Source organism: Bos taurus, chromosome 27, assembly GCF_002263795.3.
Source record: "Bos taurus isolate L1 Dominette 01449 registration number 42190680 breed Hereford chromosome 27, ARS-UCD2.0, whole genome shotgun sequence".
In the NCBI taxonomy this organism is placed as follows: Eukaryota; Metazoa; Chordata; class Mammalia; order Artiodactyla; family Bovidae; genus Bos; species Bos taurus.
In genome coordinates this window covers 33,092,694-33,120,301 of record NC_037354.1, presented here as the reverse complement: position 1 = coordinate 33,120,301, position 27,608 = coordinate 33,092,694, and the positions used below count along the sequence as shown (strand labels likewise).

The 27,608-nt window shown below is 56.1% G+C and overlaps 3 protein-coding genes across 5 annotated transcripts in view; 2 read left to right on the top strand and 1 right to left on the bottom strand.

The window, feature by feature from the left end:
• The window catches only part of RAB11FIP1 (RAB11 family interacting protein 1), a 35,035-nt gene extending 31,662 nt beyond the window's left edge, over window positions 1-3,373 (top strand). For all 3 annotated transcript variants that reach the window (XM_002698733.6, XM_005226137.5, XM_059882357.1), the window contains one exon: window positions 7-3,373. In XM_002698733.6, the coding sequence (XP_002698779.1) occupies window positions 7-225 (219 nt within the window). In that variant the 3' untranslated portion in view covers window positions 226-3,373. The remainder of the gene's footprint in view (window positions 1-6) is intronic.
• A 5,572-nt stretch (window positions 3,374-8,945) lies between these two features.
• BRF2 (BRF2 RNA polymerase III transcription initiation factor subunit) lies at window positions 8,946-13,270 on the top strand. The gene is given in 4 exon segments (NM_001015582.1): window positions 8,946-9,157; window positions 9,876-9,935; window positions 10,855-11,176; window positions 11,984-13,270. Coding segments are annotated over 4 exon segments (1,266 nt in total). The 5' UTR covers window positions 8,946-9,003; the 3' UTR covers window positions 12,714-13,270.
• The window catches only part of ADGRA2 (adhesion G protein-coupled receptor A2), a 37,131-nt gene continuing 22,733 nt past the window's right edge, over window positions 13,211-27,608 (bottom strand). The window contains exons 3-19 of the mRNA XM_024986491.2: window positions 25,717-25,788; window positions 25,397-25,468; window positions 25,163-25,234; window positions 24,745-24,908; window positions 24,191-24,404; window positions 23,227-23,391; window positions 22,420-22,618; window positions 21,783-21,932; window positions 21,501-21,662; window positions 20,316-20,540; window positions 19,918-20,134; window positions 19,133-19,341; window positions 18,011-18,138; window positions 17,618-17,741; window positions 17,045-17,190; window positions 16,315-16,404; window positions 13,211-16,128 (exon numbers count right to left, since the gene is read on the bottom strand). Of these exons, the coding sequence (XP_024842259.1) occupies window positions 14,868-16,128; window positions 16,315-16,404; window positions 17,045-17,190; window positions 17,618-17,741; window positions 18,011-18,138; window positions 19,133-19,341; window positions 19,918-20,134; window positions 20,316-20,540; window positions 21,501-21,662; window positions 21,783-21,932; window positions 22,420-22,618; window positions 23,227-23,391; window positions 24,191-24,404; window positions 24,745-24,908; window positions 25,163-25,234; window positions 25,397-25,468; window positions 25,717-25,788 (3,670 nt within the window). The 3' untranslated portion in view covers window positions 13,211-14,867. The remainder of the gene's footprint in view (window positions 16,129-16,314; window positions 16,405-17,044; window positions 17,191-17,617; window positions 17,742-18,010; window positions 18,139-19,132; window positions 19,342-19,917; window positions 20,135-20,315; window positions 20,541-21,500; window positions 21,663-21,782; window positions 21,933-22,419; window positions 22,619-23,226; window positions 23,392-24,190; window positions 24,405-24,744; window positions 24,909-25,162; window positions 25,235-25,396; window positions 25,469-25,716; window positions 25,789-27,608) is intronic.

The following is a 27,608-nucleotide window of genomic DNA, read 5'->3' as shown; positions in this document are numbered from 1 at the left end:
CCAAAGAAATACAAGCCCTCGGACCCCGCATTTGCCTACGCGCAGCTGACCCACGACGAGCTCATTCAGCTGGTCCTCAAACAGAAGGAAACGATCAGCAAGAAGGAATGTCAGGTGCGCCAACTGGAAGACTACATCGACAACCTGCTGGTCAGGGTCATGGAGGAGACGCCGAACATCCTCCGGGTTCCCTCTCAGGTTGGCAAAAAAGCAGGAAAGATGTGATCCGCCAGCCTCCAGCATCGAGACTCTGCTGTGGGTCTGTCTCCACCAGCTCCCGAGGCCGAGGACTCGCTGTGCCCGAGAGCCGGGCACAGATTGCCCTCTTCCTTCCAGGTTATCTGGCAGGAGTCCCTCCCACCCACGGAAGCCAGGTCAATGACTACAACGAATCTTTTCACTGTCCATTCCCAGGGTTTTATTTTTAAATGCCACTGTGCCTTTAACCACGTTGTAAATATTTTATGGCCTGACTGGAGACATGGTCATAAGATCTGATGCTGGCCCGGAGGTTCAGATGGCACTGGGGGGTATTAATTAATGTATGTTAAACATTGGGATTTTCTTTCTTTGATTTTGAGATTTTTAAAGTACGTCTCCCCCCGGTCTTTAAAGCTGCAGGTGAGATAACAAGGACCAGGCGATCGGGGCTGTGTTGCACATACCTTCTTGGCATTTGAATAGCTCAGGCGTGGCATTTTGGCTGCAGATGCTAAATTTTTGATACCATGTAAACCTACTTGACTCCTCGGACTTAGTCCTTTGTTTCGACTGGAGCAGAGGAGTGCAGAGTGTGCCTTTGAGATTTATAACAAGCCGCCTTTTCCAGACATCAGCCTCTACACCACAGTAGCCTTTAAAATATGCTCTTTATCAATGGAGAGTGTGTGTCTATGGAGGGAAGCAGACCAGGGGACTTAGAGTCACTTTGCACTCAAGGGAATTGGTCAAAACCCCTCCTCTGGTGATCGCAGGATCCCTGTGACTGGAGTGGCCAAGGCAGTGCCTTGATTAGCATCAAGTGCCCCAGGTGCTTGCTAAAATGGTTGTACCAGGGGAGGGGGTGGGGGGGGGTGGGGGGGGGTGGAGCCACAGCAGGGGGTCCCTTGGCCCTCTCCCCCCATGCCTTCGCTTGGCTCCCTGGTTTCCTTGGCAGCGCTTCCTGGCATTTTACCCCCTTAGTATAACATTGTGAAGAGCAAGATGATATCTATTTTTAGATGGCTGTGTTTTTAAAACTAGATTAACACACTTTTTTTTTTTTTTAAACTAGGACCCCTTTTTAACTAATATCACCGGTTCAGATTCTTCGGGGCTTCCCTGGTGGTTCAGTGGCAAAGAATCCTGCCAATGCAGGAGATGGGGGTTCAATCCCTGGGTTGGGAAGATCCCCTGGAGAAGGAAATGGCAGCCCACTCCAGTGTTCTTGCCTAGAGAATCCCATGGACAGAGGAGCCTGATGAGCTACAGTCCACGGGGTCACAAAGAGTCGGACATGACTTAGCAACTAAACAACTCAGACTCTTCAGGTAATTTCATTGTTAGTAACCCGATATGAGAATGTTTTCTATATTACTCATTTTTTGTTGTTGTTCCAGTTGAGACAGAATCTCATCAAATCCCGACATCTCTCCTCGGGAGAGAATGTCATAGGCCAAGGGCGTGGGTAGGGCTTGAGGAGAGAGCAGTTATAAACACAGATCTCTCTGTGTTCATTCTTGTGTTGAAGTTAAGAGGCAAGATGACTGGCAGTGGGATTCCTTCTCAGGATCACATCTGCTGCCACATTAGTTAATACCAGAGCACTTTAATCTGAAGGATGATACTGTAACTTGATTGAACTGATTCACTTTTAATTATCGATAGCTGTTTTATTTAATACCCTCCTACATACTGGGGACCACTGTAAACCTCTCAGACGACTTGTATTTTTGTAGCGCTACGAGATTTATTTACATCCCTATAAAGAGAACTGGATGTTCGCTTGAACTCTGGAGATATACATGTATGTATTTGATATGCAATGTTTTGTACTTGATGTCAGTGTACTTGGACTGTGATTACCCCCGTGTACTGGGTGGCAGGGGCGCTGAGTGGTTTCTCCTGAGAAGAGCTCACGTGGAGACCCGAGTTCTTCCCGAAAGCTTTTCGTTGTGGGAGATCTGCTGCTAGGACCTTGGGAATGGGTCCCGGTCCGTGTTTAAGAGAGCGAATTCCTCTGCTCTGAGATGCCACTCGAGAACTCTGGAGAATGAAGGACAATCAACTTCAAGAGTGCCTGGTTTCTACCAGCTGCTGGAACAGAATTCCATGGGTAGCATTCCTGCGCCTCTCAAGGATGCCGGTTAACACCTGTCCTTGAGGACTCTACTGTGAGGGAGAACTCAGTTGGGAAAGCTGGAGTCAGCTCTGGGCTGTTCACAGGGGCAGGTGGACTGGAGGGCTGGAGCTTCTGCAGCCGGTATGGGTCTGAGGGCTTACACCCAGCTGTGTGCACCAGGAGAGTCTGGTTTAGCCTCTGGCTGCTGAGAATGCTCACTGAACTGATGGGTCCTTGGAGGAGGCCATGCCCTGCAGAAGCAGGAGCAGCTCTTTCTTGGCCCTGCCTGGCTGCCCACCCCCCACCCCCAGAAGACCAGTCAGTACTTCAGGGAAGCATCCAGTGAAATACCAAACACCTTGTGATGAACTTCCATTAGAGGTCAGCATCTGGGGAAAAAAAGTCAATCCTTTGCCCAGTTGTTTCATACCATCTCTGTCGTTGGGCTTTGACAGATGTCCTGCCCACCTCTTTTATTTCCTGTGGGTCAGCCTCCCCGGGTAGTGGGATGGAAGAGCAAGAAAGTCTGCCCTTCGCCACACGAACAGCCATTGACCCAGAGTGGAGGGTGTGTGGGCAGTGACTGGCATACGTGTGTGGTTTCCAGCTCAGCTGACAGTGGGGGCTCAGAAAGGCACGGAGTGGGGAGGGTCCACGACCGTTAGCCACCTGCCAGACTGAAGGCCAGAGGCAACTTGTAAAATTAGGTGCGATCTTCACTCCTCATGCCCTTTCTCTTTTAGACCCATTCACTGGTGAATGGTCCCTCAAGGCTGAAGGATCTGTTGCCGTTGCGGGGAGGGCAGAGAGCTTACCCTCTAGTTTCTACACCAATCTCAACCCTGTGGTTTTCTCAGTATCTATTGTGTGAGCTACTGACGTGACCTCTTCCTCCCTCTGATTGAAAGCTCATCCAGCATTTCTGGATTGTAGAATTCTTATTTCCTGCCTTGTTGTTTTGGGAATTTTTAATTTCTTTGCTTTTGTTTTTGAGAAGTTACCTAAAAACTTCCTACAACACTAAATAAAATGGTACTGGTACTACCTTTCAAAGTTTTGTGTCTGTGGTTTTGTATGGGTGTGATAAGAATTTCTGGCTTCCTGCAGAATCTCTCTTAGGGGGTGACCAATGTTTCTCAGCCCATGAGGGTCTCTCGCCTGGGTTCCTGCTGCTGCCACTCTATCTGGTGCCCAGGGGACCCAGTGCCCTTTCTCCTGTGGGGGTTGGGACATCTCTGATGACCTCCTTATGACACAACCCATATTTTGGGCTGAAAGGGACTCTGGCGTTTATCAGCTGAACATCGTTTGAATTTCCTATCCCTAGTGATACAAGCTGCCACCTTTTCCTTAAGCTGAGCAGAGGAACAAGACACTTTCTTGATTTGCTTCCACCCTGCACCACCTCCCCCACCCCCCACCACACACACACACACCTCTTCACCCCTGCCCCACTGATTTCCCAGAGAGTGAAAGCCTGCCTTTTGGAGCTTCATTTGAATTCACCTGCATTCAGGACTGCCCAGATCTAGGAGCCAGGTCTCTGGTTCCACAAATGTAGCTCATTCATTTCTGAGTAGAGGGGATTATGGCTGTAAAAGACTCCTCCTGAGCTCATTCTACTAATCTCCAACCCTTCCCCAAAGAAGTGAGAGGTCTGCCTGCCTCAACCAAGGGTCCCAAGCTCTCCGGATGGCGGAGATGCTCTTAGGGATGAAAGTCACACTGTAGAGGGACAGACGCAGGTGGACCCAGGTCGCTCCCAGGTGGGGTGGGGGAAGCTTCCCGAGGGCCTCCCCGGTTTGGGTGGAGGGGTCTGGTTATCCAACCGGATGTAGATGGTGGAACCACCGTGTAAAGTGATACAAAGGCGGTTTCTCTTAAAACATACAACCTTCCAGGTTTGGTCCAAACAACCAAAAAGCTCTCTGGAAAGGGTCTCCAAGGAAGGAATGTTTGTACAAATGACCCCCAACTCTCCCCTGAGATTCATCTCCCTTGCTTTTTTTGTGGGGGGGCACCCTGCCCACCTCCCCATGGAAAACATCACAGGGTACCGTTCCCACTCTGACTACAGCCAAAGCATCAGCACCATGCACATTCCCAGCCCTCAGACCCTGCCTCTAAGCCGATCGGGGGTGCCATCTTTTGGATTCTGCAGTCTCCCCGTCCTGAGAAGGTGGGAACAATCTCTTTGCATTCAAGTTCAAAGCTCTAAGCTAAGCTCTGTGGGGCCAGCGGTTCCCAAAGCCACAAAACCTTCCGAGGGAAGATGTCCTCATGTGGCCTTGTGATATGATGTCTGACTATCTTACACACACCTGTATCCTGAGCCCTAGAAACAGTCACGCTGGTGACACCGGCAGGCCCTGGGAACTGAGAGGAAGCTGCTCCATCCTTGCACATCAAGTGCTCACTTCAGGCTGAAACTTGACCACAAAAGGAAGGCCTGTTTATTGAGTTCCTGCATTTCACTCAGCACTGCTGAGTGCTGTTTCCAGTTCTCATCAATGTAGATAATATCTCCATTATGCAGATGAGGAAACGGAGACTTTCAGAGGCATCAGAACTGGAGTTTGCCTGGGGTCCCACAGCAGGTAGTTAAGAAAGGATTTGAAATCACCTATCCAACCTGGGGTTCTAGAACAGGTGTCAAACTATGGCTTCACTCTTGTTCTTGTGGCCCTCAAACCAAGGGTGATTTTTCCTGGCGGTGCTCTAGTAGTCCAGGGGAAGAACACTGCACTTTTACTCCTATGGTCCTGGATTTAATCCCTCATCAAGGAACTAAGATCCCATAAGCCATGCCGTGCAGGAAAAAAAAAAAAAAACACACACAACCCCAACAACAACAAAGAAACAAGGATGATTTCTCCTCTTTTTTTTTTTTTCTTAATGTGGGATGAACAAGTCTAGAGATCAAATGGCCAGAATGACCATAGTCAACAGCATTGCACTGAATACTGGAGATTTTTACATTTTTTTAAACAATCAAAATAACAATAATTCATGACATTCAAATTTCAGTGTCTACCCAATTTTATTCGGATACAGCTGAGTTCATCGTCTATGTCTGAGTAATTGTCTATGGCTGTGTCCATGCTGCAAAAGCAGACTTGAGCGGTTAAAACAAAAACTTTCACATCCACCAAACCTAAATATTTGCTTTCGGGCCCTTTTCAGAAAATGTCTGTGGACACCCAGTCTAGGATTAATTTGGGGGGGCAAAGGGATAATATTCTGAGTGACCTGGAATACTGGAGGATGGGAGCAGGCAGGGAAAGTGGAGCCCACGTAACTCAGCCCCACTCAAGACAAGGCCCTATAAGCCATTGCTCCCGAGGAGGGATGTTCCGGCTATGATTGAGCTCTAGGCCTGTGGCCACCTCCTCAGAGTTGCCAGGTGCCTTTCTTCCTGGGAGATCAAGAAACCCAACACAGTGATCCTCAGCCAGGGGGAGGGACAGAATAAACAACAGAAAAGGGGAAAGTGAATATGAGCGAGGGCCCTGGTGGTGCCCTGGACTGAGGCCGTCACCACTGCTGTCAGAGGAGAATCAGCATCTGCTGAAAAGCTGAGATGAAGGGGACCCAGGCAGAAAAGCTCCAAGGCCCAGGGTGGTGAGGAGAGTGGGTCCTCCAGGCTCAGAGTGAAACTGGGTTAGAGAGTCTTCTGAGTTGGAAGAAGCCCGGGGTTAGGCCTTGAGAGAAGCCCAACCCCACCTCCCCCCAGTTACTCACTCCAGATTAGAAATGATCCTGCCGCTGAGGAATTCCATCTATGTGTGGCCTCTGACAGGCCTACCCAGGATGGGTGTCCACAGGAGCTAACAGCCTTGTGGTGTAACAGGCGCTCCTGGGACACAGGAATGAGACAGCCAGGTCATTCCCAGGGAGACTTGCAACAAAGACAGGCAGACCACCGATGAATACACACATGTAACCAGAGATGACTGGCCAGGGGCCGTCCATGGGGACATCTTCCATCGGCCTTTCTGTCTGGCCTCCTCTAGAGAAAGAACTCTGGCCTCGAGGTCAGAATTTCACATCTGGACCACGTCTGAGGCATCTTTTCTAATGGCCTTCCTTCCTCAGTAGCTTTCTGCTCTAATCCAGCCCATCTGGGCACTCAGCATTCCAAAAGCCGATGTGCCAAGTACCCCGTGGGCTCTGGCCTTAGGGACAAGAAACATGGCTCCAGCTTCACAGGCTTGGGGAGGAGCTGGGGAGAGGGCTTTGAGAAGCATCTGTTAAACAGATCATCACTGTCACTGAAGGACACTTAGTTCTTAACCTGGGTCGCCTGCATTGCAGGCAGAGTCTTTACTGTTTGAGCCACCAGGGAAGCCCTAAATCTTCGTAGAGTTTCCTTCCTTCGGAAGGAAAGGCACCAAGGATGATGTGTATGTCCTGATTTCCCAGAGGAAGACAAATGAATTTCCTAAATAAATGGTTTTCTTCGTGAGAACGTGAGCCTTAGTCTTGCATGTCTTAGGAGAGCGCGCCATCTTCTGGCCTGGGTCCTGACTACCTCCCTGCCTGTTTGCTTCTGAGGATGAGGCTCTCTGAGACCATCACACACTTGTGGCTGGAGGAGAATTACCTCTCCACCCCTGGAGTTGCTAGCTGTGTGTGTGCTCAATCATGACTGACTCTTTAAGATCCCATGGACTATAAACCCACCAGGCGCCTCTGTCCATGGGATTTTCCAGGCAAGAATACTGGAGTGGGTTGCCATTTCCTCCTCCAGGGGATCTTCCTACCCAGGGATTGAACTCGAGTCTCCTGTGTCTCCTGCATTGCAGGTAGATCCTTTACCACTGTGCCACCTGGGAAGCCCCAGAGTTGCCGGATCATAAAACTGCTCTTCCACTTTACTATGAGAAATGTCAGGGAAAGCAGAATTTCAAGGCTTCTGTCATGGGTAGATGACTCTGAAGTGAAATCCCACTTAAAAAAATAATGCTGTTAGGTTCATGATCTGCACAAAATTGGGATGACTGGCATCGGATACTGTTCTTTTTGGGAATGTAAAGACATGCTCCCAGGGCCAGTTATGTTCCTTTTGCTGCTGCTGCTAAGTCACTACAGTCGTGTCCGATCCTGTGCGACCCCATAGACGGCAGCCCACCAGGCTCCCCCGTCCCTGGGATTCTCCAGGCAAGAACGCTGGAGTGGGTTGCCATTTCCTTCTCCAATGCATGAAAGTGAAAAGTGAAAGTGAAGTCGCTTAGTCGTGTCTGACCTTTAGCGACCCCATGGACTGCAGCCTACCAGGCTCCTCCATCCATGGGATTTTCCAGTACAAGAGTACTGGAGTGGGGTGCCATTGCCTTCTCCATGTTCCTTTTAGGGACCTGTTTACCCTCCCAGTGAGGATGTTGATTGCACAGTCTGAAACTAACATCTTCTAAAATCAGCTAATGCCAGAGACTGCCTGAAATTCTCCAAGATCAAACTGAGAAGCAGAAATTCCCCACATACTTTCAGCACTGGCTGTGATAACTCCCGTCTGTTTTCTTGGAGTCAGAGGGACTGGCCATGGTTCTTTGTAACTTTAACTCAATTGTCTTATTTTTCAAACACAATTGATTCTAAAACTTTCAAGTGTTAAAAAACATTTATTTATGTATGTATTTATGCCACACTGCATGGCTTGTGGAATCTTAGTTCCCTGACCAGGGATTGAACCTGGGCCCGCAGCAGTGAAGGCACAAAGTCCTAACTACTGGGCTACCAGGGAATTCCTGAAAACCTTTATTCTTGATGAGTGCAATTGGGATTTACTTATGAGAAAACACATCCTCTTTGCTGACACTTAAGTTGTATTCAAACATGACAAACAAAATCTCTCGTTTGTGAGCTTGGTTTCTGGAACATTACTAGAGGCACACGTTTGCTTGCTTTTTTCATCTATACTATACCACGCCAGGACCTTCGGAGCTAGAATCTTGGAGCATCTTAAAGCTTAAGGTTTTAAAACATCCCAATCTGCTTAAATTCTTCAGACTGCCAAGGGCCTCACTAACCTCCGTAGTCTTTCTCTCCAACTCCCTTAGACATTTCTTGCCTTGTCTCTGGAAGCCTCCCAGGTTGTCACTCTGGATTTTAATTCAACTTCCTCATTCTACAGGGGAGAAAAACAGACTGCAAAGAGAGGAAACAACGTGCTTGTAGGGAAGCTGCTCTGGAAAGAACACAATTTCCTGCTCTCTCAATACACTACCCTCCCTTTTAGGCCACAAATTTTATACTATGGCCAGAATCAACATTTATTACCAAAGAGAAAAAGGAGAGTCTGACATACCCTTGGAGCTTTAGAAAGAAGAATTGTTTGTGGCTGGCAACAAATTTTAGTTTGTTACGCGCGTCCACGGGGGTAGAAAGCTCACTCAAGAGTAACCCCCCGAGCCTAGACAGCCAACCTCAAACTAAGTACAGATCGCGGGGAATTCGAAGATACAGTCCAGATCAGGAACCTCCTTTCCTCGATCACGTTTCTACCCGAGTCCGCAGAGGAACGGACCGGAAGCCGCGGAGGCGGTACCTACAGTACGGCTGTTACTCTAGCCGGAAGAGGAAGGTGCAACCTACAAGACTTCGCTCCTACTTCCTGTTTCGGCATAGTTGCTGTTGTGGGAGGTGGGGGCGGTTAGCTGCTTGGGCTCTGGACCGCTTGTGCGATGCCGGGTAGAGGCCGCTGTCCCGATTGCGGCTCCGCTGAGCTCGTGGAAGACTCGCACTATTCCCAGAACCAGCTGGTGTGCTCCGACTGCGGCTGCGTGGTCACCGAGGGCGTTCTTACGACCACCTTCAGTGACGAGGGCAACCTCCGAGGTACCTGTGAGGGCTTTTCCAGGGCCATGGATACAGCCTGGGGCGATGGAGGGATTGACGTCAGATGCTTCTTATCTCTTGCCCTCTCCCTGTCTAGAGCACACTTAGATATGGGAGAAAACATGAAAGTGAACTAGTGAACTGCTGATCGGGGGCTGCCATTATCTGTTTTTTTTAGCACCATATCTGTTACGTGTAGGTGTTAACGAATAAATTCAGTTCAGTTGAATAAATGAAACAGAGAGAAACAAAGTTCCACTCAATTTACCTAGTCTGCCTGTTTGGAAGCATTATATCAATAGGTCAGTGTTGTGCGAATGCGGGAAATATTACTACCCCGAAGCAGTTTTGAAAACTAATTGGCAAAAACTTATTTTTTTTTTTTTTCATTTGTGTTCCAAGTCCCTGACCAGTGCAGCCCTCAAAATCTACAGGCAGGAAAATTGCCTGAATTGAATGTACAGGAGGGGTGGCTGGAAATTTGGAACACTTGGAACTGCTTTAGTGCTAGTCCTAATCTTGTAAAGCCTTCTGTGTATTTGGTACTGCTTGTGGTCATAGAAAACCAGATGGACCTTTTACCTGCAAAGATGAGCACCTTCTGTGAGACGGGTAGTGGGTACCTGATGATTTGGATTCTGCTCCCTGGTTTTGTGTGGTAGGAGGGCAGGGGTCTGTGAATAGAGACTAAACAAGCTATTTGTTCATTATCTTACAGAAGTAACATATTCTCGAAGCACCGGGGAAAACGAACAAGTTAGTCGAAGCCAGCAACGAGGTGAGAATCAACCTTTGATGACACAGTGGCTTTAAAGAAAATTCTCTATATGGTCCAGCTCGTCTCTTGTCTTTTCTGTTTTTAGCATTACTATGTAAAGGTAGAGAAGAAGAGAATGGTAATTAGAAATAAAAGATGGAGGTGGTTCTAAGAGAGGAATAAATTAGGTGGAAGGTTTATGTCTGCTTGGGTATGTTTGAGGTAGATTCAAGGAACCCAGGTCAAAGCTTGGTCACAAATCAAACCAACCTCCAAAAGATGAGGCACTGAAGTGTTGACTTCTTTCCACAAATGTCTTTGTGCTTTTCAAATGGCCTTACCAAGTGTCACTCATCATTGTAGAAAGGTCCATTATTTGTGCATGTGGTATCTGAGGCGAGTTTAACAGAACTTGCTGGGAGCTCCTTTGACTCCTTCACGTATAATACCACGTCATCTGCAAACAGTGATGTTTTTACTTCCTTTATAATTTAGATTCCTTTTAGTTTTCCTCTCTGTTTGCTATGGCTAGACCTTCCAAAGCTATGTTGAATAAAAGTGACAAGCGTGGGCATCTTTGTCTTCTTCTTAATCTTACAGGAAATGCTTTCAGCTTTTCACCATTGAGTATAATGCTAGTGTGAGTTTGTCATATATGACCTTTATTATGTTGTTCCCTCTAGACCCACATTCTGGAGAGATTTTTTTTATTATTATTATCTTAAATGGATGTTGCATTTTATCAAAAGCTTTTCCTGCATCTATTGAAATGATCATATGGTTTTTATTCTGAGTTTATTCATGTGGTGTATCACACTGATTGAGTTATGGATATTGAAAAATCTTTGCATCCCTGGGATAAATCCCACTCAATCAAGTTGTCTGATCCTGTTAACGTATTGTTGGGAACCCCTACAACTCCTGCCATGGGTTTTCCTAGGTCTTCGTCGAGTGAGAGACCTCTGTCGAGTGCTGCAGCTGCCGCCAACATTTGAGGACACGGCAGTTGCCTACTACCAACAGGCGCACCAGCTCGCTGGCATCCGCACGGCCAGGCTGCAGAAGAAGGAGGTGCTGGCTGGTTGCTGTGTCCTAATCACCTGCCGGCAGCGCAACTGGCCCCTGACCATGGGGACCATCTGCACCCTGCTGTATGCAGATTTGGATGTGTTTTCTGGAACCTACATGCAGATAGTGAAGCTCCTGGGGCTGGATGTGCCATCTCTGTGCTTGGTGGACCTGGTGAAGACCTACTGTAGCAGGTACCTGCCTGGTGGGAGACACGGGGGTGGGATGGCTTTAGACCCGAATCCTTTTACTTCCAGCTGTCTCTTTTTAACCAAGTCCATTCTACGAGGATGGACTTCTCCTTCTCCTATGCCTGGTGCTGGTCGGGTGAATCCCAGTTTACGTTTCTACAATGTTGTATCATTTTCAAACCCCTTCGCTGTCACAGCAGCTTGATGCTGTAGGAAGGTTAAATATCAGCTTTGGCACGGGGCTTCTGGGTTCTGCCACTCAGGCCTGCTTGACTAAATGCCACAGCCCTGCTTCAGCAGAATCACGTTGTGTGTGACTAGAGCTGAAAGAGTATGAGCAAACTGACAGAGCTGGAGTTAGAAGCTAATTTTTCTCTTTAATAAGTAGCTGTGTTCTTTTCTTTTTTTTCTGACAAATACGGTAGAAAGCAAAGGCTGTCAGTGTTGAATGACCTTGAATTTGAAGCTTGGTCACTTCTAAGCTGGATGACTGTGGGCAAGTTTTTCGACTCTTAAATGCACATAACAGGGTGTTGAGTAGATTAAAGAACATTTTGTAAAGCACTCAGAATGATGGCTGATGGTGGGGGCGGCAGGATTGTCAATAGACGTTAGCGCCCTTCTGCACTCTCTTGCCCTTCACCTCTCCTGCAGGAGACTCGCCCTGATTTCTCTTGGTACCTGAATAAAGTTGCTACGCAGCAGGCTTGTGTGTTCCTGAAAGGATAGCATAGTTTGCCTATCTTCTGTGCTTTGGAAGAGCTGTCTCCCGGAGGTACCGAGACCAGACCCTTATTTTGGTTATTTCAGCTTCAAGCTGTTTGAAGCCTCCCCATCTGTGCCAGCCAAGTACGTGGAAGACAAGGAGAAGATGCTGTCGCGAACGCTGCAGTTGGTGGAGCTGGCCGATGAGACGTGGCTGGTGACCGGGCGGCACCCCTTGCCTGTCATCACTGCCGCCACTTTCCTGGCGTGGCAGTCCCTGCGGCCTTCAGATCGGCTGACCTGTTCCCTTGCCCGATTTTGTAAATTGGCGAACGTGGACCTGCCCTACCCTGCTTCCTCCCGCCTGCAGGAGCTGCTGGCTGTGCTGCTGCGGATGGCTGAGCAGCTGGCCTGGTTGCAGGTTCTGAAGCTTGACAAACGGTCTGTGGTCAAGCACATCGGCGACCTTCTCCAGCACCGCCACATGCTGGTCCGCAAGGCCTTTCGGGATGGAACAGCCGAGATGGATGCCGGGGAGAAGGAGCTGCAGGGCCAGGGGCAGGGGCAAGGACTGGGAGACGAGGATGTGGGGAGTAGCTCTTTAGAGCTGCCTGCGGGCAAGCGGCCCTCCAGCCCCGCTCTCCTCCTCCCACCCTGCATGTTGAAGCCCCCAAAACGAGTCTGTCCCGCCCCCCCTGTCTCCATGGTCACTGGAGACGAGGACATTTCTGATAGTGAAATCGAGCAGTATTTGCGTACCCCTCAGGAAGTTAGGGACTTCCAGAAGGCCCAGGCAGCTAGACAGGCCGCCCAGGGTACTCCGAACCCTCCCTGATGCACACTGGGCGTTGAGGGTGCTTCCCCTCATCTGATGACTTGCTAACTGGCCTGACACAGCCAGAGGAATCACTGTCCACAAGCCCTCAGGTGTTTCCATTCTCGTTTAAGGGACCCAGGAGGGGTTGTGTAGTCCCAGAGGCGAAGTCAGAAGGAGCGTGGGGACGCCCAGGTTGGAGAGAGTCCCATCCCTTGGTCCAAGAGAGCGGCTGGCCTCCCTCCGGATTCCGTAGGCTTGCTTTCTCTCGGGCTGCTGGGGCAGTGTCAGGGGCTCTCCGGCTCCCAGATTGGATTGGATACACGGCTGCCACGGGGCTGGTGGGGCCTCTCCTGGTGTGGATCATGGGTATTCCCAGCGTTACCAGCTCTCAAAGGATGGGAACTGAGCAACCCTCGGCCCTGTGTTTGTTCACAGACCCTGTGGGCTCGTGTGTACAGTGTTAGAGATCCTCTTTCATCACAAAAGGACTGTGGGTGGAGGAGTAAGGTCATAGCTCAAAGGGCTTTGCAAAATTTTAATATATTAAAACAAGAGGCATCTGCTAGAAAACCTTCTATTGTATAAAACCCGAGCTTTTAAAAACATGTTTTCTTTGGCACTTTTCATCCCCTCCCTCCCCTTTCCCCAGCGTATTGCAAAAAGCTCTCCAGTGCGAAGGCATTGGCGGGGTATGTAAACAGCAGCCAGCATACGTGGAAGAATAATATGAAGCTTTTTTTTTTGCCTTTTTTTTTTTTTTTCTAATATTGTCTGTGCAGCAAGCATAAATAACAGGATCCATCTCGGCGTGTGGGTTTTCTCCCTTTCCCCTGTCTGTCTGCTCTTGCCGTGGCCATCAGGCTGGAGTGATACGGAGACTGGGCTGAGTTTCCCTGTTGCTTTTCATGAGGCCCAAGGTTCCTTCCACTTTGATCGAGTGCTGTAATCAAAGGCTGGTGGTTGCTCTTTAGGTTGGGAAATATGAGTGCTGGTGTTTAGAAGTAGTGAAGGCACAGGTCCCAGGTGATTCACAGGGCCCCTACCCTTTGCCTTGGGGATTTGGTTTGGGCTTCAGTGGGGCAGGAAGCTGGTTTCATTTTTTTTGGAGGTTTCTAATATGGAGCTAGACACAAGATCATCGATAAGATTCTCCTGTCTGGCCTCATGGAGGTGGGGAGGCCTCTTAGTCCCTGGGCGGTGGAAGGTTGAGACTGGGGATATGGGCTGTGTCATTAACAGTGTTTTTCCAGCACCACGTGAAGCCTGGCAGTGGCGCCCCTCTTCAGAGCGTTTTCTTTCAGTAGGACTAGGTTTGAGGCAGGACTACCTTCAGCCCCAAATCGAAGTACTAGCTCTGCTATCTTCCCATCCTCCCCAGGTACCTGGCAGTCAGCGTCTTAGATGTAGGACCTTAGCTTTGTCCTGAAGTGCCCCCTCTGAGCCCTGCCATGTGGGTCTTGTCCCAGTCCCGTGGGAATGGCCTCCAGCCCTAATCCTGCACCCCTCCTTCCACCTCCCTCCCTCCCTCCCTTCCAGAGAGCTGGTTGATCCCAGCTGCCTTTCACGCGGCCCCCATTCTCCCCTTGCATAGTTAATTTCAAAAAGCAACACCTTGTTTCCTCCGGCTTGTCCTGGTCACCTGGCTCATCTGCTAGGCTCCCTGGTTAGCCAGAATCGGGTGAGAGAGAGGCTCTGGGGTGTGGGCACAGAGGGGAGACTTCAGAGGGCGGCTAGGCGAGAACGCCTCACTCAGACTCCATCACCAGTGTTCCCAGTAACGCGGATGCCGCCAGTGAGGCAGGTGTACCTTAGAAGGGGCCCGCCCGAGCTGTCCCCGCCACTCTAGGTCGCACCGCAGACCGGCAGGACTTTAGGCCGCAAGCCTGGACGGCAGGTGCTGCCTGGGCCGGGACGGAAACCTACTCCTCCCGCGGTCCAGGGATTGTCTGTCGCTACCCCGGGGAGACGGCCCGCTCTGCAGGGGCGGGTCTGCGCCTTTCCCTCTCCCGGCCTCCAGGACTACAGCTGGAGAGCCCAGGTGCAGCGAGGCACCTCCACTCCAACCTGGGGGCGTACCGATAGACGTCTCTGAGGCGCCCCCCGCCCCTCCGCGAGAAGCGGGGTCAAGACCCTGCACGGCCAGCTCGTGCCGAAGCGGCGCCCGCACCCACCCTAGACGGTGGTCTCACTTTTCCAGAGGCCGGTCTTCATGCAGCCGCCGCCGGCCGCCTCGGCGCCGCTCGAGGGAACGTCATCGTACTTGCCGCCCTTGGGGGCGCCGTTGAGGCTGGCCGAGTTGAGCGGGTAGGAGCGGCGCTTGCTCTCCTTCTCCAGCACGCCGCCCCGGAGGTTGTCGCGGCTGGCGCTGCGGCGCTGGCTCGGCCGGCCGGCCTCGGGGGGCGGTGCGGCGCTTGTGTCGCTGCCCTCAGACGGCGTGAGAGCGGCCTCGCCCTCGAGCCGGGGACCGACGCCCGGGCTGTGGCGGCTGCTGCCCAGGTAGCTTTCGGAAGGGCTGTGGTGCGGGCTGCCACTCTCGCTTGACTGCAGCTCGGCCGTCCCGGCCGCGCCCCCTCGCAGCGCCCGGAGCCGGTTCTTGCCACCGGCCTCCCCCGCGCGGTGCCCCTTGGCGCGGCTCTTGTGGCCCCGACGGCCGTGGTGCAGGTTGTTGGGATGGCGCGGGCCGAGGCCGGCCCGGGGACCCGGGAGCTCAGGCTCCCCGTCCCCGCGGGCGGCCGCCCCCGCCTCGCACGCCTGGCTCTGCGCCAGCTGCAGGTTGGTGAGCTTGCAGGGCCCCGGGGGCTGCGCGTGGCCGCTGCTGCCGCTCGGGGACGACTTGAGAGACGGGGGTCCCTCTCCGAACACCGGGGACCCGTCTTCGGGGCCGGCAGGCGCGGCCCGTGGGGAGGCGCGGGATCCCGAGGCCGGGGGCCGGCAGGCGCGCCAGGAGGCCCTGACGTCCCTGCGCCTGGCACAGTGGTGGGTGAAGACGAAGAGACCCAGAGCAGAGGCCGCCACCCCGTACAGACAACTGCACACCACTCGGGGCAGCCAGCGCTGCGACACCGTCAGCGCCCCGCAGGCCCACGTGGCCAGGTAGAGGAAATGCGTGGTCACCAGCGCCCCCAGCTGGACTCCCGGAGAATAGAGGCCGTCGCCGTCCTCCGGGGGCCCGGGCGTCACCACCCCTGTGCTTCCAGCCGCCAGGAGGGAACCCGAGTCACTCAGGAGGGGGCCGCTGCTCCTGAGCCTGGTGGAACCCCTCAGCTCCTCCCCCGGCTCCAGGGAGACCCGGCCGGTGACCCCCTTTGGGCTCTGTGCCAGGGGACCCCGTAAGCGCAGCCCTGCGCACAGGAAATAGATCCAGGTGATGAGCAGAATCAAAGCCACGGGGATGTAGAAGGCGCCTAGGCTCGGGCGCCACACCAGCCAGCAGCTGCGGGGAGATACGGGTGGCGTGTATGAGGTGGGGCCCCGAGGCCGGGTGGGTGGGGAGGTGGCTCGGGCCACATGCAGGGGTTGGGGCTGGGTGACTGGCTGGGCGAGTGGGTGGTGCCCCCCGTGGTGAGGAGGAGGAGGCACCCCGCCAAGCAGGGAGGTCAGGCGGGGGCAAGGCGCTCACTAGGGGCTGTGGTCCAGGTAGTTGTGGATGTTGACAGCGGCCGTGATGCCACAGATAATGAGTGGGATCCCTCCCGCGATCAGATAGAACCTGGAGAGAGGGGGTTTAGGGGTCAGAGAGATGGGGAGCAAGGAGGGGACCTGGTGCTCGGAACCCTCACCGAGGGGTCTTCTCCCCATCCTCCTTGCCCGGGAAATCGTGTGCGAGTTTTGTTTTTTTTCTAGGGATGTAAGGCCCCTCTAGGGCAGGTCATAGGTCCCTAGGGGATTTGGCCAAGACTGCTCTAAGGGACAGAAGCCAGAATTGCTTTCTGTCCCCCTAAACAGTGCGGAACTCAGTGCCGCTCTGGTTCCCAGGATCCCTGCCCAGTGCCCTGCAAAGTTGCTCACTTCCTTGCCGAGGTATGCCTGAAAACCCCAAGGAGGCACCCCCTCCATGGCACTGGGCAAACTTGGTGCCACCTAGGCCCTTGCCTCTTCTGTCTTTTTTTTTTTAATGGCCACAAGGTCTTAGTTCCCCAATCAGCAACCTCAGGGCACGGTAGTCAAAGCACCAAGTCCTAACTACTGGACCACCAGGGAAGCCCCCCGCCTCCTCTTGTGTCTTGGGAGTGTGATCTCCCAGGACCCTGGACCCACCCTGCATCCACCCTGGGAGAACAGCCTTTGATGTCTTTCCCCCACCCCCGGAGCCCTTCCCTACTGCAAAGCTGACAGATGGAAGTGCCTACCGCAGCATGGGTCGCGGGGCAGGCGGGGCAGCGTCCCCTTCTGGTGGAGGGGGCGCCCTCCAGGTGAGCTCCTTGTGGAGGACGCGGGCCTTCACACCCATCCAGAGGAGTGTAGACAGTGAAGAGTAGTGCAGGGTGATGCCCACCTGTGGGGTCAAGGGGTGAGGGCTGGGGGGCGGGCCACCCTGAAGCCTCCGCCCACAGTGTTCTCCCCTGCCTCCCACGTGCCCCGCCCCCAGCTCCACCCAGACCCTCCCCAGGGTCGTGTCCCTACTGATACCCTCTCTACTTCCAGCCCAGGGCTCTCCTCCACATGCCAGGGTGGCTCCATGACCCTGTCGTTGCTGCCGGCCTCGTCCCCGACTGCTCTTCCATTGCAGGCCCCCCACCCTTCACTTCACCCTGGCTCCTAGTGTCTCTGCTTCTCACCACCCCCCACCCCCAACAAGGCTGGGCCCAGAACCATGGAGCTGGAGCCCATGACCCGCTCCCACTTCCGGCCTGTGTGCCTCCCTCCTCTGTGCCCAGGCTGCTGGCACCCATCCTGGAGACCCCAGCCCTTCCCCTGCTTACCGCCTGGCAGACCATCTGGTAGTTGGTGAGCGTGATGCCTCCCGCAAATACGGCGGAGGTCATGGCCATGTGGAAGCACAGGTTCAGCAGCATGTGCCAGCCCTTCCGGGACACGTGGATGGAGCTGCCATAGAAACAGTGTCTAGTTAGTGGACTGCGCACCCCAAGGTCGGGCCTTTGGGCTCTCAAGACCACCGGGAGAGTCGAAGAGAAGAAGGCAGACATCGGTGTGCGTGCGTGAAATGGGACAGGCACCTTAAGCCCCAGACGTGTTTTTCAACCTCAGAATGCTCGCAGGAAATGCTGGGCAGGAGCCTGGGGAAGGGACACTCGCCAGGGCTGAGCGATCTCCTTGGCCTTTCCTGCACACCCACTCCCCCTGCAGGAGCTCACCTGTGGTTGAGGATGTAGGTGATGATGGTGGAGAAGAGGCAGAGCAGCAGCAGGGCCGTGCAGGGGTACACGACGGGGTGCAGCCCTGCCCCAGAGCCCCCCGCCTCCCTGGGGAAGGCGCTCAGCTCCTGGAAAGACAGGACAGGGAGTGAGCAACAGGAAGCCAGGGGCCGAGAGGACCCCCTGTGGGGTCTGGGCTGGTCCCCCAGGCCGGTTCTCCCCTCCCAAGCCCAGTCAGCCTTGGGCCCCAACTTTGGCCCTTTGCTGTCCAGGTAGCAAAGATGGAAGCACCACCACATTTACGCTTAGAAAGTTGGTCTAGGTGGCATTTCTGACCTGGCTTTCTGGGAACTTTGCAGGTTCTCAGCCTGAAAATCGGAGATGAGGAAAGAGGAAGAAGGTACTATCTATGGTAGAGCCGAACACCTGCTCAGGATCTGGGAGTGCGGGCTATGACGTGTGGTGCAGGAGGTGAGGGGCTGGACAGTCCTGGGTGGGGAGGGGGACAGAGGGCAGACATGCCCAGGTTCATTTTTCACTTTAACAACCCGGGTGTCAGAGCGAAGGATGTGGAGACCTGGCCTGGTGGTTCCTTAGCCACCTCTCTCGACATGGGAATAGAGGACCTCCGTGTCTGTCTTTTTTTCCTTTTTTTTCCCCAAAAGCCTGTGGGGCTTTTTTCCTTCCCCCCTCCCCCCACCCCCAAAAGGGTCTGGGGCTTCCCTTGTGGCTCAGACAGTAAAGAATCCCCCCACAATGCAGGAGACCCTGGGTTTGATCCCTGGGTGGGGAAGATCCCCTGGAGAAGGGAATGATGACCCACTCCAGTATTCTTGCCTGGAGAATCCCCATGGACAGGGGAGTCTGGCAGGCTACAATCCACAGGGTCGCAAAGAATCAAACACGAATTATCAATTAACACGTTCACTTTCCTGATAGAGGGCCTGAGGACCTCCCTGTCTCCTGCAAGATGGAGAGGTGTGGGGCAGACCAGAGGGCCAGGTCCCTGTGAGTCCTCCCCACTGCGAGGCCCAATCAGGCACCATTCTTTCCGTAGTTCCCTGTGGCCCCAGGTGGTCAGGGGCTCTGCCGCCCTCCACACCCGGCGCCCACTCGGCTCACCATGAGCACGGCCACGTTGCCCAGGTGCTGGCAGTGCAGGGAGCTGACGTTGGGCTGGCTGGAGCGCAGCTGGCAGCCCTCGGAGCGCCAGCCCCCGGGCCCTCCTGGCCCCTCCTGGCTCCACCAGGCCGCCATGGGCTCGGCCCCCTCAGCCCAGTGCCTCAGTGAGACGGCCACCGGCTCGGTCAGGTTCCCCACGCCGCAGCCACCTAGGGTGGGAAAGGGAGGGGGGTCCACTCAGGCCCAGGCGGGTGTGCGGGGGCTTGGGGGGGCCTGGGGGATAGAGTTAGATGCCACATGCAGGCCCGCCCCCCACCCCAGAGCCTCAGCCTAACTGGGGAGCTGCAAGGATGAATCAAAACAAAGGCATGGCGAGCTGGTGGCAAAGGGGTCACAGTGACGTGGCCAGGAAGGGAGGACTTGGGGGTTGAGGACAAGAAGGTGGAGGGTGATACTGAGGGAGCAAAAGCCGGAGTGAAGGGAGGATACAGGAGGGCAGGCACCCCGGGCGGGGAGCTGGCACACTCCGAGGAGGAGAGGCAGGCCCACGTGGGTCTGTGCTTGGAGCCCTTCGGAAATGTGAGGAGTCTGGGATGTGAAACCCCAGGTCCGCGGAGCCTTTTCTCCACCCGTCCCTTCCTTCACGGGACGCCCCTGTCCAGCATCGTCCTCGGAAACAGGGCGGGGGGCCACCGTCCCCTGCCTCCAGGGGTGAGGGCAGGGCCAGGCAGGGCGGGGTCCCGGGCCGCCCCCAGAGTGGGGTAGGGCAGGGCGCAGGCCCTTACTGGTCCCCGCAAAGATGACAGGCGTGGCCACGCCGCGCCTCCTGCCAGGTCCTGTGGCTCCGGGGCGGGAGGTGTTGCCGAGAGTGCGGAAGAGGCGCCCATTGCGGAAGACGAGCAGCTGCAGGGTGCAGTCTGGGGGCGCCGGGGGGGCCAGGGCCGCCGGGGGCGTCGAGAACAGACTGGGCGGCAGCTGGATGGAGGCCAGGGCCACGCTGTTCTGGGGGGGACACGGGAGTTCCTCAGAGACGCCCGGGGTCCCTGGGACTCTGCTGGCCCCCAGGGCCACCTCCACATGTCTCCTCCCCTGCCTGCGTCCCCTCACGCCCCCGGCCCCGCCCAGGCACCTTGCCTCCCACCCGCCCCCCGCCTGCTCAGCACCCTGCCTCCCCGGCGCCCACCTTGATGTGGAAGGCCGACAGAGACACGTTGGGCCTGCCGGTGGTGCAGCGGAAGCGCAGCTGTTGGTCGGCCAGGGGCTCCGTCTCGGGCGACGGGCTCTGGCCGGGGCCCGCGTGCCGCGTGCCGGGCATGCCCGCCTCCCGCCTCTGGAAGGCCGTGCAGGTCAGGCCCACGTAGCTGTGTGGCTTGATGAGGTAGGCCTCCAAGGCCACGTTCCTCGAGTTCTAGGGACAGGGACCCTGTCACCCTCTCCTGGCCTGCTCCTGCTTGAGACCACAGACCTGCTCCGACTGACCCCTGGTCCCTTGCCTGTCGCCCAGGGCCCGGGAGCCCCGAGTCGGCTGTGGAGTCCCCCCAGTGCTGTTCCGCCCTCCCTCCCGCTCACTCACCCCCGACCTTGCAGCCAGCTCAGCTCCCCACACACCCTGGTCCTCCTGCCCCAGCTAAGCCGGAGAGCAGGGTCCATGTGCCCCCTCCTCATATCTCCACCTGTGCCCGGAGGAGATGCGGTGGTCTCCTTGTTGACTGTTAGTATTTCACCACCCTTCACTGGAAATGTCCCCTCTTATTGGGGATCTGAAGTCTCCATCAGCCCCCACTCCATCCCAGTGCTGCCCTCTGCTTCCAAACCCTCCTCCTGTTCTTCTCCTCCCTGCCCCTTCTTGTATTTCCGTCTGCCTAGCCCTTCAACTCAGGGCTTTCCCAGGTGGCTCAGTGGTAAAGAATCCTCCTGCCAGGCAGGAGAGGTGGGTTCAACCCCTGGGCAGGGAAGAGCCCCTGGAGAAGGAAATGGCAACCCCCTCCAGTGTTCTTGCCTGGAGAATCCCATGGACAGAGGAGCCCATCGGGCTACGGTCCATGTGGTTGCAAAGAGTCAGACACACCTTAGTGACTAAACAACGACACAGCCTTTCAACTCGGTTCCTGGCACAAAGCCTTGGGTAACTTCTGTGGTGTCACTGGCCTCCCTCTCCTCTGCACTGCCCCTTGACAAGCTGGAATTTGATGCCACATGACCGGGATGGGACCCTAGTCATGTTCGGGTTCTTGATAAATCGGGCACACGGCTGGCCCACACTTGGACTTGCTCCTGGATGATGAGGGCTGGGGCTGACCCTTGTCACCTCTAAGACCCCTCCCTGTGCCTCCCTGGTTGGGGCAGCCTCCCAGCTGGCCCATGGTACCACAGAGATGTGCTGGGCGTGGGGGCTCAGGGCAGCTCCCCCAATGCGCTCCAGGGCACCCACGATGCCGCTGCAGGCCTTGTCCTCGCGCTGGGCCAGCCACAGAAGGTGCTCGTCCACCAGCATCAGGTTGCTGGCCATGTCCACCATCACCTCCACCAGCTGGGGGCGGGAGGGGAGAGAGTCACAGCGGGCAGGAGCAGGGCTGGGGTGAGAGAGGCTTGAGTGGTTGAGGGGGAGCGGGTGATTTCCAAGGGACCCAGAGACCTGACTGAATCTCACCTCTTTGATCTGGTCGACATAACCCAGAAACTTCTGGATCATCTGAGCCACATAGACGACGTCCATCATGTCAGAGAAGCTGGCGGCCTCGGCTGTGTACACTCGAAGTTGGTGGGCCAGGGTTAGCGCGTTGGAGGCGTTGATGGGCATCTAGGTTGGAGACGGGAGGAAAGGGCACCATCCAATCTGGCTCCTTCTCCCCCAAAATGCCCCCCAGGAGCCCCCTTCTCTGTGCTGACACTCGGCGACGGGGCCTGGGGAGCAGGGTCCTGCCCACGTCTGAGTCTGATCCTGATGGGAGAGGCAGATGTAAAGAGCGAGGTCTGCACGACTCAGGCGCCCTCCGGCTGCGCCACCCCTAAGGACAACGGGACGACCTCACACTTTCCTCTTAAGACGGACCTTGCTGTACTGGGGGACAAAGATGATCGGGGTGGCCCTCCCGTCCCAAGTGTGGCCCTGGGGAGTCTGAAACCCCTGGAAGAGGAGACGAGCATGAGACACGGTGCTGGCCCCATGGCTCCTCGCCGTGCCTCCCAAGGACGTAGGGGCCCCCAGCCCCGTGGGGCCAGCCAGCTTCTCCCCTTCCCCTTCCCCTTCCCCTTCCCCATGGCCTCCACCCCCACCCCGGCCTCACCAGCACGAAGGTGTAGAGCACCCGGGTGATGTCATTGGTGTACAGGCAGTGGGAGTAGTCCCCCGGCTCCCAGCGGCCGGCGCGGTCGCACCGGCGGGAGGCTCGGGTGCCAGGGGCTCCCCCGCTCAGGGGCACCGAGGTGAAGGGGTACTGCAGGCAGGACTGGTAGGCTGTGATGCCAGCCAGAGTTCGTGGCCACCTGGGGGCAGAGGTAGAGAGTTGCCGATGACCCAGGCTCCTCAGGACCAGGGTCCGTCCCTTCTCTGCCCTGAGAACTGTAAGGCCAGATCCCTTGGGAGCTGGAGGCAGGGTCCAGAAGAGGCTGTGTGGACTGGACTTCAAGGGCTTCCCAAGCTCCCCCTGAGTTCTTAAGCTGTGTTTGTTGGGACAGTGCTGTCATTGCTACGGGGCTGGCCTTGGAGTTCTGAGTTCAAGTCACTTATACTTTCTGGGCCTCAGTCTTCTCAGCTGTAGGATGGGAGAATAACACCTTCCCTGACTAAGGGAGAGGCCCCTGGGATATTAAAATGTGACATCTGTCATGGGAGAGTTTTGTCAACTATGCATATAGGGAAGCGACTGCACCCCCCCCAAGAAAAACCCCAAACCCCTGTTTGTTCTGCACAGCACATCTTGAAGGGTGATTTTATACAAAAGGATATATGGTCTCTCTAAACACACCAACGAGACTTGGAGCTGAATGACAAGAGAAAGTGTTTTCTCCATCTTAGAGCAGGTCGGGGGACTGTTCACCCGCGTCTCAGAGGCTGGCTGCGGGGGCAGGGGATGGCCAGGGGTGTCCCAAACCTGAAGTCCCCGCGGTTGTTGGCGACACGCTCAGCCGGGCAGTAGGAAGCCGAGGTCTCCAGCACCACGATCTCCACCTTCTTGCTGGCGTTTCCCTGGACCGTGGACACGGAGCACTCCCATTCGCCTGAGGCCCACACGCCGATGTGAGACAGGGTCAGCTCGCTGCGGGCGGGCGGGCAGGCGGGCGAGGGCTGGCTGGAGGTGCTCCTGGCGGCCACGCCACCCTCCCCGAGCGCCCGGGTGCCGGCTTCAGGCTCTTTTCTTTTTTTTTTCGGTTGAGTCATGCAAGATCTTAGTTTCCCCACCAGAGATGGAACCTGGGCCCCCGGCAGTGGGCCACCAAGGATGTCCCCCAGGCTCTGGGGAAAGGGTACAGGCTCATACTCCTGTAACGCTGGCCTTACGACAGTGTTTTTCTGGGCTTCAATCTCCCCACCCTCATCATGCAGGTAATAAAACCTCTCTTGCAAGACGTTTGCAGAGAGCAAGTCCAATAATACAGGTGAGACCCTCTGTATCCTTGTAAAGGTACTGAAGAAATGTCAGATTTAATCAGTTTTTTCCTATCAGGCAATCTGTAGGGCTTCCCAGGTGGCTCAGTGGTAAAGAATCCACTTGCCAATGTAGGAGACTCTGATTTGATCCCTGGGTCAGGAAGATCCCCTGGAGAAGAAAATGGTAACCCACTCCAGTATTCTTGTCTGGGAAATCCCATGGACAGAGCAGCCTGGCTGCTACAGTTTCTGTGAGGTTGCAGAAGAGTTGGACATGACTTAGTGACTAAAACAACAATTCAATTTGTATCCCTCACGCAGACCATTTCTGACTTAGTTCTGGATCTGCATAAACGTGCCCACAGATATTCCCAGGAGCAGACCAGCTCCTGTCGGGGGTGGGTGGGTGAGGGTTCTGGCTTCCCCCGCCCATGCTCTGGGCTGAGAAGGGGCTGCGGGGCCTGTACCTGGTGATGAAGGTGCAGTCGTGGACCAGGCTGTCGGCCAGCAGGACGCCCGCCTGCTCGTCGCCCTCCACGGGGGCCCGGTTGTGGTACCAGCGGATGCGGGTGTCGTTGCCCAGGTAGCTGGCCGAGCACTGGAAGGGCAGCCGGTCGCCCTGGAAGACCACTTGGCGGAGGGATGGGATGAGGTGGTGTGTGTGGAGCTCCAGGGCCCCCTCTGCGGGCGGGGACACGGGGAGTGAGCCTGAGTGTCAGGTGAGGACCAGGCCCCTCTGTCTGGAGCCCACTCTAGTTCAGAAGGAGGGGAGGGAGTGTTTCCAGAGATTAAAGCAGAGGAAAGGAGCAGGTGGGTTTTGAACAGTAAAAGTGCTTCTTTCCACAGCATGCTTTATCACCCCAAGAGGTGGGACCAGATGAAAAACATAAACCAAGCAGCACTCCCCAAGGAAGTTTAGAAAATCGGATGGAGGATGGGTCCCCAGTGGGGTCTAAGGGAGAGGACGCCCTGGAGACCAAGCCCACCGCCTCAGGAGCCTTGAGGGCTCGGGTCTGCTCACCGCAGCGCAGCTGGGCCTCTTGGAGGCCGGCCAGGGCCTGGGCGTGCAGAGCGCTGGGGTAAGCACAGAGCGTGCGCTCCGACAGCTGCAGGGAGCGGTTTTGGGCCCAGGGAAGCAGCCAGCGCAGGTGGCAATCGCAGGTCAGGAACTCGGTGCCGAAGTCCCTGCAGAGGGTGGAGGGACCCAGGGTAGAGCAGAGGGGTTCCCTGGGCTCCCGGGGTGGGGATGGAGCCCCAGGGAGAGACTGAGGCCGGAGCGGGCAAACTCCGGTGTGTGGGAGCACCCTGCGGTGCTCTGCGGCTTCGCCCAGCCCAGCGTCCACCCCGCCTCCTCAGAAGGCTGGCCACGTGGTCGCAGTGCTTATGTGTCCCCCTCCTGGCCGAGGAAGGAAGCAGGGGCCTGGGGAAAGGGTACTCACACCGCCTTAAGGGCTGGCAGCTCATCAAAGACCCCAGGTTGCAGACTGGAGAAGATGTTTCCAGATATGTTTCTGTAGGGGAACAGGGAGACGGGATCTTAGGTTCTCCCTGGGCTGGGGGTGAGCCGTGAGAATGCAGAGCCCATGAGGGTCTGGGGAGCCTTCCCTCGAACCGCTCCCCGGCTCCCCGCCCCCCACACCACCCCCGCCCCACCTTCCCCGCCCCGCACTCACAGTCGGAGGAGCCTGGGGAGGCCCTGGAAGGTTCCGGAGGTGAGACAGCCGATCCGGTTGTTGGAGAGGTCCCTGGAGAGACACGCAGACCCTCAGCATGTCGGCCACGTGGCCGCACACGGGTCCACGCGTGAGGGACACATGTGTGAGGCTGGGGCTTGTGTAGGGAGCGGAGAAAAAGGGGATGGGGTTGGGGCGTGAAGTGTCAGCCCCCCGACCCCCTATGTGCGGTGAAGAGGGACGGTGGGTGACTGGGATCAATGGGACCTCCTCCAGGGATGTGGGGCCAGGGCAGGGGGTGGTCAGGACATGCCACTCACAAGCGCTTCAGCTCTCCCAGACCCAGGAAGGCGCCGGGCTGCACCGTGCTGATGACATTGTTTCTCAGGTCCCTGCAGGAGACAAGCGGGGGCCCTGACACCTCACCCACTCGGGGGGGGCACACGGCCCACCTGGGTGGGCAGCTCCTGCCCTAGTCGGGGCTGGGGTCTCTGTTGCCCTCTAAATCTCTGCTTTTTTCAGTGCCAGCCAGGAGGCCTCATGAAGGACCTGGCCCCTCAGACGGGTGCCCGCGGCCTCCCCGGCTCCCTGGTTAGACCTGCGCAGGGAGGGTGCAGAAGGGCCTCGGACGGACAGACGAATGAGGTGGCAAACCTGGTGGAAATGGGAGGGGAGGGCCCAGACCCTGGTGTCAGGAGGCTCCAGCTGCCACGAGCTGCCCCGAGTTTCTCCATCTCTCAGGGCTGCCATGGCGTCGTTTGAAAACGGGCGTGACGGTCCTCTGCGGACTGCCGTGCCGCGCTCAGTCCCCGAGTCGTGTCCGACTCTCTGTGACCCCACGGACCGTAGCCCGCCGGGCTCCTCCTCTGACCACAGGGATTTGCCACACAAAGGTAGTCTCCTTGAGCCTGGCTACGGGAGGTATTCTGGAGTTAATCCTGTGGCCCTCCCCTCCTGGCAGGTGAGGAAGAGTCCCCGGCTGGCTGGCTGTTGCAGGATGCTGCCTGGTATCCATCACCTGGCTGCACCCCTCAGCCCTCAGATGGGGAAGCTGAGGCCATGGGGGCCACCAGCCACCTTCCGCCAGGTCTCCTCGGAGCCCCCAGTGCAGACAGAGGGCGGCAGGGGAACTGTCACCTCAGGTTGGCCTCCAGCAGGTCACGGATTGGACTGAAGGAAAGATGGTGACTGCCCCCTGGGCTCCCCAGGGCCAAGGAGCACCCCCCAGGAGTGACCTGCAGGGTGGCCGAGTCTGTGGCTCAGATTCAACCGCACAGCCAGAGTGTCACCCGCCCTCCCCTCTGTCACGTCCCAGAGGGGCGGCAGAGACTGAAGAGACCATCCCTGGGGACCAGCCAGTGCCCACCTGGCCCCAGCACCCCCACCAGACCCGGCAGCCCTCTGGGACCACCAAGGTGAGGGCTGGACCCCGGCTTGCATCAGCGCCCCATCCTCTGTGTGGTCACAGCAGCAGGAGAGGGGCTGGCCGGACCAGCCTCTCGCCCATACTCCCCGGGGCCCACCTGGGTCTTTCCTGAACCAAACCAGCACAGGCTCAGCGCTCACAGAGACCCCACCAGGAGGCCTCACTGCCCACTGGGAGGGGGCTGCAGGCTCTCCACTCTGCTTCCTGCTTTCCAGCATCCTCTCAGGCCCCCCGGAGCGCCCAGGAGAGAGGCGAGCACGGCTGGGGGTGGGGGGTGCGGTGGTGTTCCTGGAGTAACCCAGCTAGCTCGCTGGTGGGGCCCACCTGCTTTCCAAGGCCTGGCCATCCCCAGCCCCAGCCCCAGAAAGGGGCTCTTGGCTTTGCAGGCCAAAGCCTCGGGGGCACCTCTGGATTCTGGGCAGGAGGGGGTTAACTGACCAGCTCCCTGCTGGGGGAGAGGAAATGGGTGTCCAGGATGGGGAGGCGCCTTCCCACCAAGGGGCCTGTTTTCACACGGGCCAGCCCAGCTGGGGACAAAAACACCCAGAGAGACACAGAGAGACAGAGAGAGAAACAGAGACAGACAATAACAGAGAGAGAGAGAGACAGAGAGATGGAGAGATGGAGTCAGACAGAGAGACAGAGACAGGCAATAACAGAGGGACAGACAGACAGATGGAGAGATGGAGTCAGACAGACACAGAAAGAGACAGAGAGATGGAGACAGGCAATAACAGAGAGATCGAAAGACGGAGAGACAGACATAAACAGAAAGAGACAGAGACA